Consider the following 16560-nt stretch of genomic DNA (forward strand, 5'->3'; position numbering starts at 1 on the left):
TGGGACAATTGGCTGTCCATCTGGAAAGGAAGAAAACTAAATCCCTAGGTCATCAAAAAATACAGTTCAGAGAGGTTAAAAAGCTTGGCATTGAAAATAAATCTTCAGAAAAAAATAGAAAAAACATTTTAATAATCTTATAGTGAGCAAGCCCCTCTAACAAAACCCAGAAGATATATAGGTATTGAAGAGGACAGATTTAAGTACTTAAATATTTAAAACTTCCCTAGAATCAGACTGTCAGTATTCCAATTCTGGTTCTGCCACTTAATAATCAGGAGATCCCAAGGTAGTTACTTAACATTTCTGGTCCAATTTTCTCATTTGTAAAACTGGGATAATGATAATACCTACCTCATAATCTAAGCATTAAATGAGATAATGCATGTATATATTGTAACTGCTCAATAAAGTTTAGCTATTAGTATTGTTACTACAATTTCTGGGGAAAAAAAGCCATTTACAAAGTTAAAAGATAACTCGCATAATAGGCATTTGCCACATACAAAAGAGACAAAAGGTTAATGTCTATATTATACAAAGAGCTTCTACAAATGAATAAGAACCCCAAGCAACCTGATAGAAAAGTGAACAATATGAACAGATAATTCATAGAAGAAATCAAAATGACTAATAAACATGAAAAAAAGTTCAACTTCATTAGTAGTAAAAAAATACACATTGAAACAATGTTTGGATAAGCTTTTGTTTTTGCCTTTCTCGTAAAAAGAAAAAGATTAGTGTTGTCTGGAATTGGTAAAGGTATTGGTTGAACTGTAAATTGTTCCATTTTTGGAGAGTAATGTGGTAAGATTTATTAAAATGTAAAAAGCACCAATTATTTGAAAATGTCACTTCTAGGATCCTTTCCAATAAAAACAATACTATCTCAGCATTCGTATACTATAAAAACTTTGGAGACCAAATACATGACCATCAATAGAGAAATGAGACGTTCTTTCAAGGGAATCCTATGTAACCATTAAAAAAAAGTGGAGTAGCTTCCTATGAAGTGACCTTGGCATATTGTAGATCAATATGTAGTTATGATTTCATTTTTGTAAAAAATTTAAAGGTATGTATATGTACATATATATGGTTGCATATGGATTTATATCTGCATAAGCATTAAAAAATCTGGAAGATAGGAATCAAAATGTGAACAGTTGTTTCTTCTAATGTAGGGGGATTCCTTCTTTCCTTCATTGGCCCATTCATTTATTCAGCAAATGTGTATTGTATACCTACTACATGTTAAGCTCTGTCTTAGGCACTGAGGAAAATGGACAAAATCTTTGCCTCATGGAGCTTACATCCTAATGTGGGGGGACAGACAATAAAGAAATAAGTAAAATATATAGAATTTCAGATGGTGACTTGGGCTATGGGGAAAAATAAAGCAAAAAGGAGATCAAAGGGCAGTTTCAATTTTAAATGAGGTAGATTGAAAGTGTAGAGAGAACATTTCACATTTTTATACACTTTTTTTTTTTTTAAAGATTTATTTATTTATTTAATTTCCCCCCCTCCCCTGGTTGTCTGTTCTTGGTGTCTGTTTGCTGCGTCTTGTTTCTTTGTCCGCTTCTGTTGTCGTCAGCGGCACGGGAAGTGTGGGCGGCGCCATTCCTGGGCAGGCTGCTCTTTCCTTTCACGCTGGGCGGCTTTTCCTGACAGGCGCACTCCTTGCGCGTGGGGCTCCCCCACGCGGGGGACACCCTTGCGTGGCACGGCACTCCTTGCGCGCATCAGCGCTGCGCATGGCCAGCTCCACACGGGTCAAGGAGGCCCGGGGTTTGAACTGCGGACCTCCCATATGGTAGACGGACGCCCTAACCACTGGGCCAAAGTCCGTTTCCCTATACACTTTTTTTTTACAATGATAGATTAATAAGTATTTTCCTTTCTTATTATGTGAGTAGTTTTTTGTATATTCCAAGTTAACAGTCTAAAGAGAAGAAAAAGTTCAAATAGTGGAATTTCTGAGTTGGGGGCAGGGAAGAATATTCGCTTCTCCCCTATCACTGATAAACCACTCCTAAATGTTCAGGACTGCAGAAGATAACCTACGATGTGTGAAATTCCCCATCCCACTCTCTTTCTCTCTTTATTGCTCATTGGGTTTATCACTGGTATATCATTTGTTGTCTTTTTTTTTTTTGTTATTTCCCCCAAATATTTACTCTCTTACTAATGTTTGCCTAAGGACATTATATAAATTGGTTTGGATTTCTGAGTATAAACCTATGGGGAAAATCCTGATAAAATGCAAAATGATTATCATCTAGGCCAGGTAATCCCATAATACCACACCCTCCCCACCCGACCCCCTCTTTTAGGAGATACTCGGGGTTGAACCTGGGACCTCATACATGGGAAGAAGGTGCCCAACCCCTTGAACGACATCTGCTGACCCTCATAATACCCCTTAATTCTGTAGTATTCTTATTTTATTAGCTCTCCCCCAGAGAGTAAGAGACCCATAGTAAGCGACAAAATGTGACTTTAAATTAAAATCAGCCAGATTGTTCACTCTTGGGTATATACCCTAAATAATTGAAATCAGGGACTCAAACCTATATGGGTACACAGATGTTCATCACAGCAGCATTCAAAATAGCCAAAAGGTAGAAACAATCTAAGAGTCCATCAACAGATGAATGGATACACAAAATGTGATTTATATTCATATAATGGAATACTATTCAGCCATAAAAAAGGAATGAAGTTCTGATACATGCTACAACATGGATGAACCATGAAAACCTGCTAAGTGAAATAAGCCAGACACAAAAGAACAAACATGTTGACTCCCCTTATAAATCAATTCTTAGAATCAGAAAGTAGATTAGAGGTTACCAGGGGTTGGGATGTGTGTGGGGGATTGGGGAGGTATTACCTAATGGGTAAAGAATTTCTATTTTGGGTAATGAAAAAGTTTTGGTACTACAAGTTGGTGATGGTAGCGCAAAGTTATTAATGCCACTAAATTGTATACCTAAAGTGGTTGAAATGGTAAATTTTATGTTATACATATGCTACTACACACACAAAAAAATCAATCAGATTGATTTCAAGTTCTTGGGTATAGAGACCAAGTCTACATATAGTTTTAAAAATAGTTTATCTATTTTTGGTCATGGTAAAATATACACAACATTAAAATCATTTTAAACATTTTAAGTGGACAATTAAATATATTAAAACATTAAATATATTGACAGTACTGTGGAACTTTCACCACTACCTAGTTCCAGACTATTTTCATCATCCCAAATCACATATAGTTTTTTGAATCCCCATTTTGTGTAAGGTTTGTGGTGGATGATCTTGTAAGCCCTTTGAGTTCCTTCTCAGTCTGGTCTCTTTGGACCCCTCAGTGAGAGTTTTAAGGAATGGAGGGAATATTGATTTGACATCTGCAGGCAGAATAAAGTTTAGTACAGGCTGAAACTGCTGCAGAAGGATTAAGCATGAGGAATACATTTCTGGTTATCTGGTTTGGGATATATAGGAATAGCAATGTGAGTTCCTACATTAGTCAGTCAAAGTGGTGCTGAAGCAAAGTACCAGAAATCTGTTGGCTTTTATAAAGGGCATTTATTTGGGGTAGAAGCTTATAGTTATAAGGCCCTAAAGAGTCCATCTCAAGGTTACTTCCTCACCAAACTCTGTTGCCACATGTTGAAACAAGATGGCAGGCATTGTCTGCAGGGGTTCAGTCTACCTCTTTCTTCTTAAGTCTCCATGGTCCCAGTTCCTTCCAATCTCAACTGTAGGCTGACATAGGTCTCAGTTGCTCTGGTCTCTTCACAAGGTCAGCTGTAAACTCTCAGGCAAATGGCTCATCTCTCGTCCCTGGGCTGCAGGATCCTCTTCTGTGTCTATGGAGCTCCCTTCCTCTGTGTATGTTCTGTGTATCTACTTCTGTGTTCTTTATTATCTGTTTATATAGCCCACCAAGGGGAAGGGGACTCAATCCTGCACGCCCTAATGTCATGGTTGAATCAAAGCCCTAATCTTGATTTAATCAAGTAAACATAAAGCCTTTGAATTTAAATCAATCAAAGGGTATCACGTCCAAAGAAACCGACCAGTTTACAAACATCATCATTATCTCTTCTTGGAATTCACTATTAATATCAAAATGCCACAGGTCCTCAATTGGGGATCAGGCCAAAGTTGATCAAAATTCCACATTTATTATTCTGCTTTGCTTATGAGGGGCAGGTATTAGCATACGCATTCTGGAGATGAGGAAACTGGGCTTGGTCTCCTGGGAGTTAGTCTGAGCCAGGAGCGGAAACTACAGGGTCTTGAGGCAAGAGGTGGCTCCACTGTGCTGGCCTCCACCATCCTCCTTCCCAGCTAGCAGCTTTTCTGTTTCTCCGTTTTCCCATTTCGGTCGCGGCCAGAGTTGTCTTTTCCCGTCTTCTATAGGAGGTTGAAGACCTGTGAGTGAAAGGAAGATTTGCCCTCTGGCTAAGCGAAACTAAAGCTCTTTGGGATTATTGCTGGAACCCCTCTGCCAGACAGGATGTGTGGAGGTGCCACACCTTGTGTCACCTTTTTTTTCTTATGCGGACTCTTTGAAATAGTTATGCTAAACATTATTATCCCTATCTTGCTGACTTGCAAACTGAACTCTGTGCTAGGACTTTTAAATCCTGCTCAGGTGCTCATCGGTTTAATCGGGGTGCAGGAGAGCCTGTTTTTTTTTTTTTTTTTTTTTTTTAAGGCGGAGTCTCCATTACTTAACATTCCCATTTATTTTGTTTACTAAAGACTCAATTATTGGTGAGCAGATTATTCACCTGGTATTAATCATGCGGCTAACAAATGACCAATTGCTTAAGTTAGTTCACGTTACTATAAATATTAAGAATGAGCTCTCCTTTCCTGGGAACAACTTCCCCTCATATCCACTGGGCCAAGCCCACTTCCCTTCCCCTCATATCCAAATTCAGGGTTCTCTTAATTTAATCAATTGCGAATTCCCATTAGTTATCTTAAACTACATCTCCCATCGTGCAATGGGAACTTCTGCGTGATCCGACGGGACCTATAACCAATCCGATGTCAGAGCTCCCCTGCCGCGACCTATTGGCTCCGGGTAGGGGCGGGATTCTGAGTTGCTAGGTTGGTACCCTTTCCGGAAGTGGTTGTTGGCCTCTGCAGGACAACACCCCGGCGTCCCTGGAAGCGGGGAGCCGGGGTGGTGCTGGGGAAGCTGCGCACAGCTCGGAGCCATCGCCCAGAGCCTCCCGGGTTGGGGGACTGGTGAGGATCCCCTCGAGGGAGGGGTTTGGTAGCAAGGAAAGGAGGGAAATGCGAGAGTTGAGGGCGCACTCGTGTGCCAACGAGCGGGATGTGCATGGGTACGGGCGGGAACCGAGGAAGAAATGAAAAAACGTCTCCAGAGGATGTTGCATCTGTTTCTTCGTCCCGCTTCTGAGTGGGCGGAAGAGGCCTTAGGCTGGGGGTGCTGGGGGGAGAATGAGCGGCGAGCCCTTGCGCAAGGGAGAGGCCACGGTCAGCGCGTGTGAACTTGCTGGGGACGCTCGTATGTTCCCCCTAGTCATAGGGTGTACCGGCCTGGCCTTCTGAACCTTGCTTGACTGCTTCCCTTGTGGGGAAGCTTCCCCCTCAAATCCGAATCCTGTGCTAGTTCACCCTTATGCCATCTTTTGGCCAGCTGAGGAAGTTAGAAAGTTGTTTTTTGTTTTGTTTTCTCCTTGCATTAATTTAAAAACCTAGCTTCTTATTTTAAAATATCACTGTTTTGGAGTAAGTGGCTGTTTTAGCCCTTAAAAAAAACAAAACAATCACCTTCAACTGCCTTCACAGGCCTCTTCTTTCTGCTCAGCACACTCCATCCCTGGGTGATATTTCATGCAGTTTCAGTTACATTCTAAAACAGTGACTCCCCAGACTGCATCTCCAGCCAGACTTCTTTCCTGAGGGCAAACCCACTTCTTAACCGTCTCCGTCTGTGTGCCTCTCCAACCTTCCCTGGTCTCCCAGTCTTTTCCTTCTCTTATATTTCCTATCTCAGCGGACTCATTCACGCAGCCAGCCAGCTCTACACCTGGAGTTCATCCATCTAATATATGGAGCAAACATTTGCTGGGCATGTTTTATATTCTAGGCAGTACGGTAGATGGGGCTACCTGTTGGGCAAGGCATAGAGGTGAACAGATAATAACGATGTACTGGTTGAAGTGCCGATTTTCCTCCTCCCTCTCCTTTGCTACGTGCGTCAAGTCCTGTTATTCTGCCTTCTAATATCCCTAGAATCTGGACCTTCCTTTCCATTCTCACGGCTGCTGGTTTAGTTCATAATTTCTTGCCTGTATTTTCATGGTAGCTCCCTAAATGGGCTCTCTGTCTCTGTTCTTGTTTCCTCTACTTAGTTCTTAGCAGCTGTCAGAATTGTCTTTCTAAAAAACACATGTGATCATGCCAGTCTCTTTAGTGAAATCCTTTAATGGCTCCTCATCATGCAAAGGACACAGCCTCAGTCCTTCCAAGCCCTTTATAATCTTGCCTTCCATTCTAGGGCTCTCCCCCACCACTTTGCCCTCTGTTCTTTGACCTCTGGTCATGTCAGAGTGGTTTAGAGCTCAGGCTTTGGAGTTAGATAGACGTGAGGGTGGGCGTGTTCGGCTGGGTCATTTACTATCTGTGACACCTTTGGTGTGTGTGTTTGTGTGTGTGTGTGTTTAACATGCTAAGACTCAATTTCCTTATTTGAATAATGGTATAATTATATCTACCTCATAACGTGACTGCCTACTCTTGCTTCTACTTCAAGTTCCGTCTCGGTGGTCTTCTCCTTTGATGCCTTCCCAGACCTTCCAAAGTAAGGGGAGTTGCCTTTATCTTTGTGTCCTACCGTATTTTCTGCTGCTTCCTTTAATGGGCTCAGTATACTCTGTAGTCTTGTGTTTACGTGCTTGGCTTCCCAGCTAGGCTGTGCTCAAGTTCAGGCCATGTGTAATTGGGTTTATTGCCCTAGCGTATAGCACAGTGCCTGGCTCTTGATAGGTGTTCAGTAAGCAGTTTTCCAGTGTCTGAATGACCTTTGATGGTAATGGATCTGTCTTCCAGAGCAGTGCAGAATAAGTCCTTTAGATACATGAAGAATGATAATAGAAGCTAGTATTTGTAAGATCTTGCTTTACATATATTGAATCATTTAATACTTGCAACCCTTTGACATAGCATTGTTGTTGTGGATGAGGAAACTGAGGCAAAGAGAGGTTAAGTACCTTGGCCAAGGATATCCAGATAGTAAGCAGCAGAGCTGGGATTCAAAGCCAAGAGTTTTCCAAAGCCTGTGCCCATTAGCAGTCCACTGTCAACTCTGTTTTCTACCTTCTCTGCAGTGCCTCTTCCACTAAATCTTATCTTTTCTGTAGTGAGTGTTCATTATAATTATTGGAGCAGATTGGAAGACATAAATATGCAGGAAGCCTAAATAAGCATATGAGTGTATATTCTGTTAGCGTGCTGGTGGGCCAAATTTTTGGGCTGTGCTGACAAAGCAGAGTGTTCACAGGGGGGCAATCACAATGCTGAGGGATTGGGAAACAGTGGCGTATATTGAATGGAAGGGAACTAGGAATATTTAACTTGGAGTAGAGAAGCCTTGGCTTGCTCTTTGTAGGTTCAGAGGGCAGAACCAGCAAATAAGGGTTACTGAGGTTTAGAGAGGTGCAGGACTTTGCTTCAGGTCCCACAGCTGAGAGAGTTGGGATTTGAATTCAGGTCTTTCTGGCCCTAGAGGATGTGCTTTGTCCACTAGGCTGTCTGCCACTTAAAGCATGGGGAGGAAGAATTTATCATGGGAAGGGAGATTTGACCAATGCTGCTATGGGCTCTTGAGATTCCTTGGTTCTATGTTGGTGGATTATAGGAGTGACCCAGCTCTTACAGTTGATACAGATCTATTTTAGGCTTGGTTGGAAAATGCGGAGGAAGAGGGAGGCATGAGGACGGGAGAGGTGGAACATGTGCCCATGAGAAAAGGAGTCTTAAGACAGATGTTTATAAACACACAAAATCGTGTCCTCCGTGCCGAGGTGGTTGTGGGTTGTCAGGAGATGAGGTTAGCAAGGGAAGGCTCCCTGGAGGGGCGTGCCCCACTATGTGTCACCCCTTTGCTAGATTCTGGGATTGGTAGGAGATGGACAAGTGTGGTTGAATGACCCCTCTCCCATGACTCGCTGGCCCATCGTGGGTCTCAGGCCTGCCGGCAAGTAGTTTTCATCAGGTTCCAGCCAGTCCCCTGGTAACGGCCGCATGGAGTACGAAGTTGAGGCATGGCGAGGGTGCTGTGGTTGACTAGCGATGTCTGTCATGGTCACGGGCGTGGAGGGGGTGTTAGGGCACGCCTGTGTGCTTGCCTTCTTAGCCCTCTCACCCTCTCCACTTTTACCACTCTCATCCAAGTTACCATCGCCTCTTCACCAGGACTATCTCAGGGCTTCCTACCTGAGCTCCCTGTATCCACTCTGATTTTCTTCCTTACAGTCCAGTCTGTGTCCCAATGGCTTCCAGTCTGGACTGTGTCCCCAGTGGCTGCCAGAGCAGTTTTTTCAAAGTGTCCGAGCTGGAAAAACCCTTCCCTGGCTTTCAGTTCTCTTAGGACAAAGGCCAAGCCTTCAGCCTGTGGCTCCCACCTGCCTCCCGAGCTCCAGAGCTCCATCTCACTCTGGGCTGCTGCTTGGCGCTTCCTGGTAAGGGCCTGTGCACACGATGCTTCCTCTGCCAGAGCCCTTTTTCCTTCTCTTTGTCCAGTGAACACCTCCTCATCCTGCCGTTCTCAGCAGAGGCATCATCTAAAACGGGTTCTTTTCCTTTAGAGTTCTTATCTCATTTACAACTACACATTTATTTGTGACTGTTTGATTTGTCTCTGGGAGGGTAGCAACTGAATCTGTTTTTAATCATCGTTGTGTCTCCAGCGCATGGCAACAGGCTTGGTGCTTAGTAAGTGCTCAATAAATATTTCTTGAATGGGTGAATGGTTTCTGGTAACTGTTAAATAAATATGACTGGGGCCGGGGGATGAAGGGAATAGGGAGTTATTGCTTAATGGGTACAAAGTTTTTCTTGTCTTGATGAAAAGTTTTGGGTAATGGATGGTGTTGATGGTAGCACAACGTTGTGAATGTGATCGATACCACTTAATTGTAAACTTAAAAGTGGTTAAATGGGAAATTTTGAGTTGTATACATGTTACTACAATAAAAATTTTTAAAAAGTATATACTTTCTCTTCCCACCTTCCCCTTTCCTACAACTCCCAGCCCTTTTGGCCTTGTCCTTGCCCACATCGTTTTTGTTTTTCTTTCTTTTTTTCTCGCCCACGTGATTTTGAAGCTAGGTAAGGCAAGACAAGAAGGTGGGATACAGCCCACCAATATTTTAATTTTTTTTCTGGCAGAAGGTTTGCTTGAAAATTGGGCCATCTGTGAATTCACATTTTCCAGGTTCTTCCTGACCTTTAAATAATTAAGTATAGATAATTATTTAGGACTACTTACGCTTTTGCCATTACAACAGAGATTCTGTCTGTCCCCTGCTTTCTGTAGCTGGGATAGGTAACATTTCTCATGGGCAGAGCTTCTCAGATGTCTTCCAGGTAGTTGGCTTGTGCTTGCTAAGTTGTGGAGCCTTGTGTTGCTCACCAGATTTCTCCCTCCCCAGGAAGCCGCTCCCTTCCCCTCCTCCCCTTCCCCAGAGGATTCGAGACTCCGGTGGGCCTCAGGCCCCCCGGGCAGGGGCCTAGCAGTGAAAGCCCAGGTTCCTGGACCTCCCGGGCCTCCCGGGTGGCGCAGGCAGGACGTCCAGTTCTTAGGGCAGGGAGTGGGCTCCCACCTCAGCTCATACACGGCCAGGAAGAACCCTTCTTCCTTTGGTCTTTCCTTCCCAAGGCTAGAAGTTCCAGCTTGGAGGGGTCGCAGTGGGAGTCAGAGGGGGCACAGTCGGGCGGGGCACCCTCCTTGCCCATCCCTCAGCTGTCCTGGTGCAGGGAGGGCCGTGGTGCGGTCCTTGAGAGACCCTTTGTCGTTTGCCGGGGGTCCCTCTCTAGGGATCTTGGAAGAGCTCTGGTGTCTCCAGCTGCAGCCGTTGCTGAGTGCTGGTCACAGGCCAGCCCCCCCCCCCCCCCCGCCACGTGATGCCAATCTTCTGTGCCCCCCCATCCCCAGGAGAGCTGTTTCAGTCTCACTGTTCCTGTGGTGCAGTGACACCTTCTGAAGAAGTGGGCACAGGAGCAGTCAGGACCTGCTGTGCCGAATTCCTGATGGTTGCACCTGGGGGGGCCTGGCTCCCCCCATGTTTGGGGGGGCCCTTGGAATAGGGTTCTCCACAGCAGCTGTTTATAGACTGGCTTGGCTCTGCTTCATCGGGCTTCAGCGTGGGAGCTGCCCACGGGGGTCACTGGAGTGATCTGGGGGTCCTGAGGTGGGGGTCGGGGTGGGGAGGGAGGAGCACGCCCAGACCCCTTGTCAGCTGAAGAGTTTGGACCCCTCCGTCCCTGGAGCCAGAGCCTTGGCTTCGCGCTGGACTCCTTCCCACCCTGTACCCCCACGTCCTGGGCCTCAAGTATAACCTCACGCCGTGCCTCGTAGCCACCCCTTCCCCTCCACCCCCACAAGCCTCTGCCCTAGTTTAAGCCCACCCCCTCTTTTGCCGGACGGCAGCCTCCTTAGCAGTTTTCCCGACAGTCAGCGCGCGTGTCTCTGATTCAGCCACGCCAGTCCTGCCAGAGTTCTCATCCTGAAAATAAATTTCGAAAAGGCCAGCTTGTGTCCCCTTCCCTCGCCGAATCCTCAGTGACTGCCCCTCGCTCCAGGGCACTGTCGAGGTTCTTTAGCCCAGCCTGCGAGGATCTCCACCACCCCACCTGGCCTGGCGCCCCACGTCCGCCCCCGCCACGCACGCTGCTTTCTGGCACCCCAGGTGCTTCCCCTCTGTCCTCTCTTGGAAGCCTGGCAGAGCCTTCAGCCCTGCGGCGGGAATCTGTTACTCCCGTTTCAGTGCTCCCAGAGCAGGAGGTGTTTCTCTTTCTGAAGTTGTGTGTGCTGCCTCCACTTGGTTGTGAGCTGCCTGAGGGTACTGTTGAAGATAAATTGGGATGTGCAAATAGGGACAAGTGTGGCTGTGCCCTGGGTGTGTTGGTGGATGGGAGGGTGTGTGCTGCTGGTTATTTGGGTGTTAGTAGGGTATTTTTTGGCCGTGTATGTGTCTTAAACTGTTAATTCTTTCTTCTTTTGTCTGTGTGTGTGGGATATGATGTCAAACTCTTGGGAGAACCAGGTTTCTGGATTTTCTCTGCTTTACTGAGTGTTGCATGAACTTTGAGGAGGGATCTTCAGAGAACTTGCCCAGCTGCAGGGCCTGAGTTCTGAATAGCTGGTCCCATTCTCTACTTGCCCTGGCTCCCGGATCATTCCAGGCTAGGATGACTTGCAAGGGTCTGGTCATACCCAGGGCCTCCACGACCCAGCTGCCAAATCCCCCTTCCACACCGGGCCGCTCATTTCCCCTCTGGGCAGGGGTCTCTGGGATCTAGGTGTTCGAGTCCAGACCAGACATGGCCGGACGACCCATCCGCATAGGAGACCAGCTGGTTCTGGAGGAAGATTACGATGAGACCTACATTCCCAGCGAGCAAGGTAGGACGCCGGGGAAGAGGCTTGTGGGGTATGGCAGTAGTTCTTTGACGGCAGGGGCTATGTCAAATTTATTTATCTTCCTCCCACTGCCAGGTGTGGTACATGCATGTGGCTGGCTGCTCAGTGTGCTTGGGTTAGATCAGGGCTTGCAAAGCTGTAGTCCATGGACCTAAACCAACCTGTTGCCCATTTTTATAAATAAAGTTTTATCGGAAAACAGCTGCACTTATTTGTTTATGTATTGTTTCACGCTGTAACAGAAGCATTAAGTACTGTGATAGAATATGACCCACAAAGCCTAAAACATTTCCTATCTGACCTTTTACAGAAGAAGTTTGCCAACTCCTGGGCTCACACAGTGGTTAGTTTTGAATGAAGATGTAGTAAGGAGATAACCTAAATAGAATGTATCGTGAAGCGAGGGAAAATGCAATTTCTTAAGAACAAACTAGAGCAGTTTTGAGAAAAAGATAGCATTATAAATAACAATAATGATAACATTTATTGTGTGCTACTGTGTGCTAGTTCTTGTTCTAAAAATTTTATATAAACCTTTTCAACCCTTATGACAACTTCGTGAGCTAGGTGCTGTTGTTATCTCCATTTTACAGATGAGGAAACCAAGAAACAGAAAGGTCAGGCTTCCTCTCAGTTTCCATTGCCCACAGTACATGTCTTTGTTAAAGCACACATCACCTGCTTTGTACGCTGTTTTTAAGGTCCTCCCGGGCCCCTTCCTGCCTGTTGAATGAGTGGCTTGTGCTTTTGCACTAAGCTTTCACAGATCGTGGGAGAACTTGTACGCCTCTGGTGAGGCCACCTGTCCCGGGTGGTCTGGCCGTGGCTGTCTGGCTGTCGCTGTCGAGGTTCTTCCTGCAGCTCCTGCCTTGTTGATGTCTTAGTCTTATTTTTCCGCCTTTGTTGTACTAGATTTCAAGTTATATTCTTAGAATATGGAGACAGCAACTGCTGTTGACCCAGATGATTTTTATAAGTAGGCAAGTTTGGGACACGCAGATCTACAAATCCTGCACAGTCAACTTTCCCATCCAGTTGGCAGTGATGTGGCTCTTCTAACCTATCAGCTTCAGGGGCACCATTTTTAACTGTGATTTAAGAAAAAAGAATTGCTTGTTTATTATTTACATTCAACAAATAATACCTGCTCTCTGAAGAAAATTTAGAAAGTAAAGACTAAGATAAAATTTGATAGTGATTTTTAATTCTTCCCAGCCACTCACCATCTTCCTTACTGCCCCCACCCTCTGACCTCTCTGCAGAAATTCTTGAGTTTGCCAAAGAGATTGGAATCGATCCCATCAAGGAACCAGAATTGATGTGGCTGGCGCGGGAGGGCATCGTGGCCCCACTGCCCGTGGAGTGGAAACCATGGTAAGTCAGGACAGGGCGCGGCCCGGGCGGCCTGTCAGGGGTGGTGGGAGCTGGACGTCAGCTTTCCCCGGCCGCCTTTCCAAGCCTGTCCTGCAGAGTCGGGGCCAGCACTGTCATTCCTCTGCTGGACGGCCCGAGGTCTGGGCCTGAGTACGGGCTGACTTGATGGTCCCTGTGGCACGTTCAGAACTTACGTCTAGACTCACGGGAGCTGCTGCCAAGGTCAGGGCCTTGGGCGCCAGCATGGGTTTGGAAGAATGATGGACCACTTCTTACCCATGTCCCAAAAGGAGGGCGATGCTGAGAGGTTTGTAATGAGGCTTACAGGCTGGCATAGGGTTTTATTTTTATTTTATTTTTAAAAAATTTATTTCTCTCCCCACCCCCCCAGTTGTCTGCTCTCTGTGTCCATTCGCTGTTCTTCTGTGACCGCTTTCATCCTTATCAGCGGCACTGGGAATCTGCATTTCTTTTTGCTGCGTCATCTTGCTGAGTCAGCTCTCCTTGTGTGTGGCACCACTCCTGGGCAGGCTGCACTTTCTTTTGCGCTGGGCGGCTCTCCTTACGGGGCGCACTCCTTGTGCGTGGGGCTCCCTTACGCAGGGGACACCCCTGCATGGCATGGCATTCCTTGTGCACATCAGCACTGTGCATGGGCCAGCGCCACACGGGTCAAGGAGGCCCAGGGTTTGAACTGCGGACCTCCCATGTGGTAGACGGATGCCCTAACCGCTGGGCCAAGTCCGCTTCCCTGTTCTCTGAAATCTTAGGGGGTCCCCTCTTACCCTGGTGTCATGCGATTTTGTGTACAAGGAGGAATCTTGTTCTTATTCAGACCATTTATTACTTTGGTCCCACTTCAAAATGATCAGCCATAGCCTGATTCTTCTTGGCCCAGAATCCTGCTCTTTTCAGCACTTCCCACCTGGCAACCTCCCTGTTCTCTTGATCTCTCTAGCTGCCTCTCCTTGGCCCTTTTACAGCTTCATGGTATCTTTCTTACAATAAATCTGTCGGCACTGCGCACAGTATTCCAGGGCCTGAGGACTCATGGTTGGGTTTGTGGGATGGTGGTTTGTGTTTTGTTTCTGGTATCACCTTGATGGAAGGAAGGCAGCTGGCATAGATTAGGGGCCAGCTTTGTGCCAGCGGCCTCCATGCACCTGCCAGTGGTGGCTAATACTGTGTTCATCCTATAAGGAGAGTAGTGGGTGATTTTTTACTTTTTAAAACAACATTTCATTAAAACTTATATATATGTCATTGTATTAGTCAGCCAAGGGGGTGCTGATGCAAAATACCAGAAATTGGTTGATTTTTATAAAGGGTATTTATTTGGGGTAGGAGCTTACAGATACCAGGCTATAAAGCATACATTACTTCCCTCACCAAAGTCTAGTTTCACATGTTGGAACAAGATGGCTGCCGACATCTGCAAGGGTTCAGGTTTCCTGGGTTCCTCCCATCCAGGGTCTTGCTTCTCTCTGGGTTCAGGGTTCCTCTCTTTCCAGGGCTTGCTTCCTCCTGGGTTCAGGGTTCCTCTCTTCCTGGGGCTTGCTTCTCTTTCCTCTGTGAACTTACTTCCCGGGGCTCCAGCTTAAGTCTTCAGCATCAAACTCCCAACATCAAAACTCCAACATCAGGGAAGTGGACTTGGTCCAATGGATAGGGTGTCCACCTACCATATGGGAGGTCCGCGGTTCATACCCCGGGCCTCTTTGACCCGTGTGGAGCTGGCTCACGCTCAGTGCTGATGCGTGCAAGGAGTGCCGTGCCACGCAGGGGTGTCCCCCATGTAGGGGAGCCCCACGTGCCAGGAGTGTGCCCCTTAAGGAGAGCCACCCAGCACGAAGGAAAGTGCAGCCTGCCCAGGAATGGTGCTGCAAACACGGAGAGCTGATGCAGCAAGATGGCGCAACGAAAAGAGACAGATTCCCATGCCACTGACAACAACAGAAGTGGACAGAGAATATGCAGCAAATGGACACATAGAACAGACAACTGGGTGGTGGGGGGGAGGAAGGGGAGAGAAATAAAATAAATCTTTTTTTTATTTATGTATGTATGTATTTATTTATTTATTTTTCTCCCCTCCCCCCGTCCCAGTTGTCTGTTCTCTGTGTCTATTTGCTGCATTTTCTTTGTCCGCTTCTGTTGTTGTCAGTGGCATGGGAATCTGTGTTTCTTTTTTTGTTGTGTCATCTTGTTGCATCAGCTCTTCGTGTGTGCTGTGCCATTCCTGGGCAGACTGAACTTTTTTTCGTGCTGGGCAGCTCTCCTTTCGGGGCGCACTCCTTGCACGTGGGGCTACCCTACGTGGGGGACACTGCTATGTGGCATGGCACTCTTTGCGAGCATCAGCACTGCACATGGGCCAGCTGCACATGGGTCAAGGAGGCCCGGGATTTGAACCGCGGACCTCGCATGTGGTAGGCAGATGCCCTAACCTCTGGGCCAAGTCCACTTCCCTAAAATAAATCTTTAAAAAAAAAACTCCGACATCAAATCCCTCAACTCTGAGCTTTGCCATGCCTTTTATCCGTGAGTCCCACCCACCAAGCGGTGGGGACTCAATGCCCTAATGACGTGGCCCAGTCAAAGCCCTAATCATAACTTAATCATGCCCAGGTACAGACCAGATTGCAAACATAATCTGATATCTATTTTTGGGATTCATAACCATATCAAACTGCTACAGTCATCTTTTACCCTTACTCTCATTCCCAAGGGTTTTTAAAGTTATTAGATGAATTCCTTCCAGACCTTTTAAAACGTACACATACAGGTTGTTTTTTTTTTTTTAAATGTAAGTGCTATACTATATACATTGTTCTTCCATGTCAGTATGTGTAGGTTTATCTCATTCTTTCACCAGCTGCTACTTTTCTATATATGGATGTACAATTTTTTTAAAATCCTGATTTATTTAACCACTCAGAGTGTTTAGATTTTTCCAAATTGATCATACAGGCATAGGACTATTTATGGATTCTCTGTTCTCTTCCACTGACGTGTTGGTCTACCTTTATGCTAATACCACACAGTCTTTCTTACTTTAGCTCCATAATAAATCTTTGAAATAACTTAGGGTAAATTCTCCAACTCTCCGTTTTGAAAGTTGTATTGGCTATTCTAAGTCCATTGCTTTTCCATATGGATTTTTGAGTTAGTTTGTCAATTTCTAGAAAAAAAAATCCTGCTAGAATTTTGATTGGGATCTCATTAAATATATAAATCAATTTAGAGAAAATTGACATCTTTACAGTGTTGAGTCTTTCAACCAAAGAAACATGGCCTTTCTCCATTTATTTAGTTTTCTTTTAAGAAATGTTTTTCAGTTTTCTGTGTACATGTCTTGTCCATCTTTTGTCAGATTTATTCCTAAGTGTTTCATATTTTTAATGTTTCTGTAAGTAGTGTTTTGAAAAAATTTCAGTTTCTGATTGTTGCTTTTATATAGAAATGAAAATGGTTTTTGTATATTG

The 16560-nt window shown here is 45.5% G+C and overlaps 1 protein-coding gene across 7 annotated transcripts in view; it reads left to right on the forward strand.

Annotated features, from left to right (window-relative positions):
• Positions 1-5135: 5135 nt before the first annotated feature.
• CEP164 (centrosomal protein 164) overlaps positions 5136-16560 on the forward strand; it is a 65958-nt gene continuing 54533 nt past the window's right edge. For 5 of the 7 annotated variants that reach the window (XM_058289435.2, XM_004452910.5, XM_012523087.4 and 2 more), the window contains exons 1-3: positions 5136-5277; positions 11564-11683; positions 12964-13075. In XM_058289435.2, the coding sequence (XP_058145418.1) occupies positions 11602-11683; positions 12964-13075 (194 nt within the window). In that variant the 5' untranslated portion in view covers positions 5136-5277; positions 11564-11601. The remainder of the gene's footprint in view (positions 5278-11563; positions 11684-12963; positions 13076-16560) is intronic. The other 2 variants (XM_058289433.1, XM_058289436.1) reach the window with 2 other exon arrangements.

Source organism: Dasypus novemcinctus, chromosome 27 (genome assembly GCF_030445035.2).
Source record: "Dasypus novemcinctus isolate mDasNov1 chromosome 27, mDasNov1.1.hap2, whole genome shotgun sequence".
Taxonomy (NCBI): Eukaryota; Metazoa; Chordata; class Mammalia; order Cingulata; family Dasypodidae; genus Dasypus; species Dasypus novemcinctus.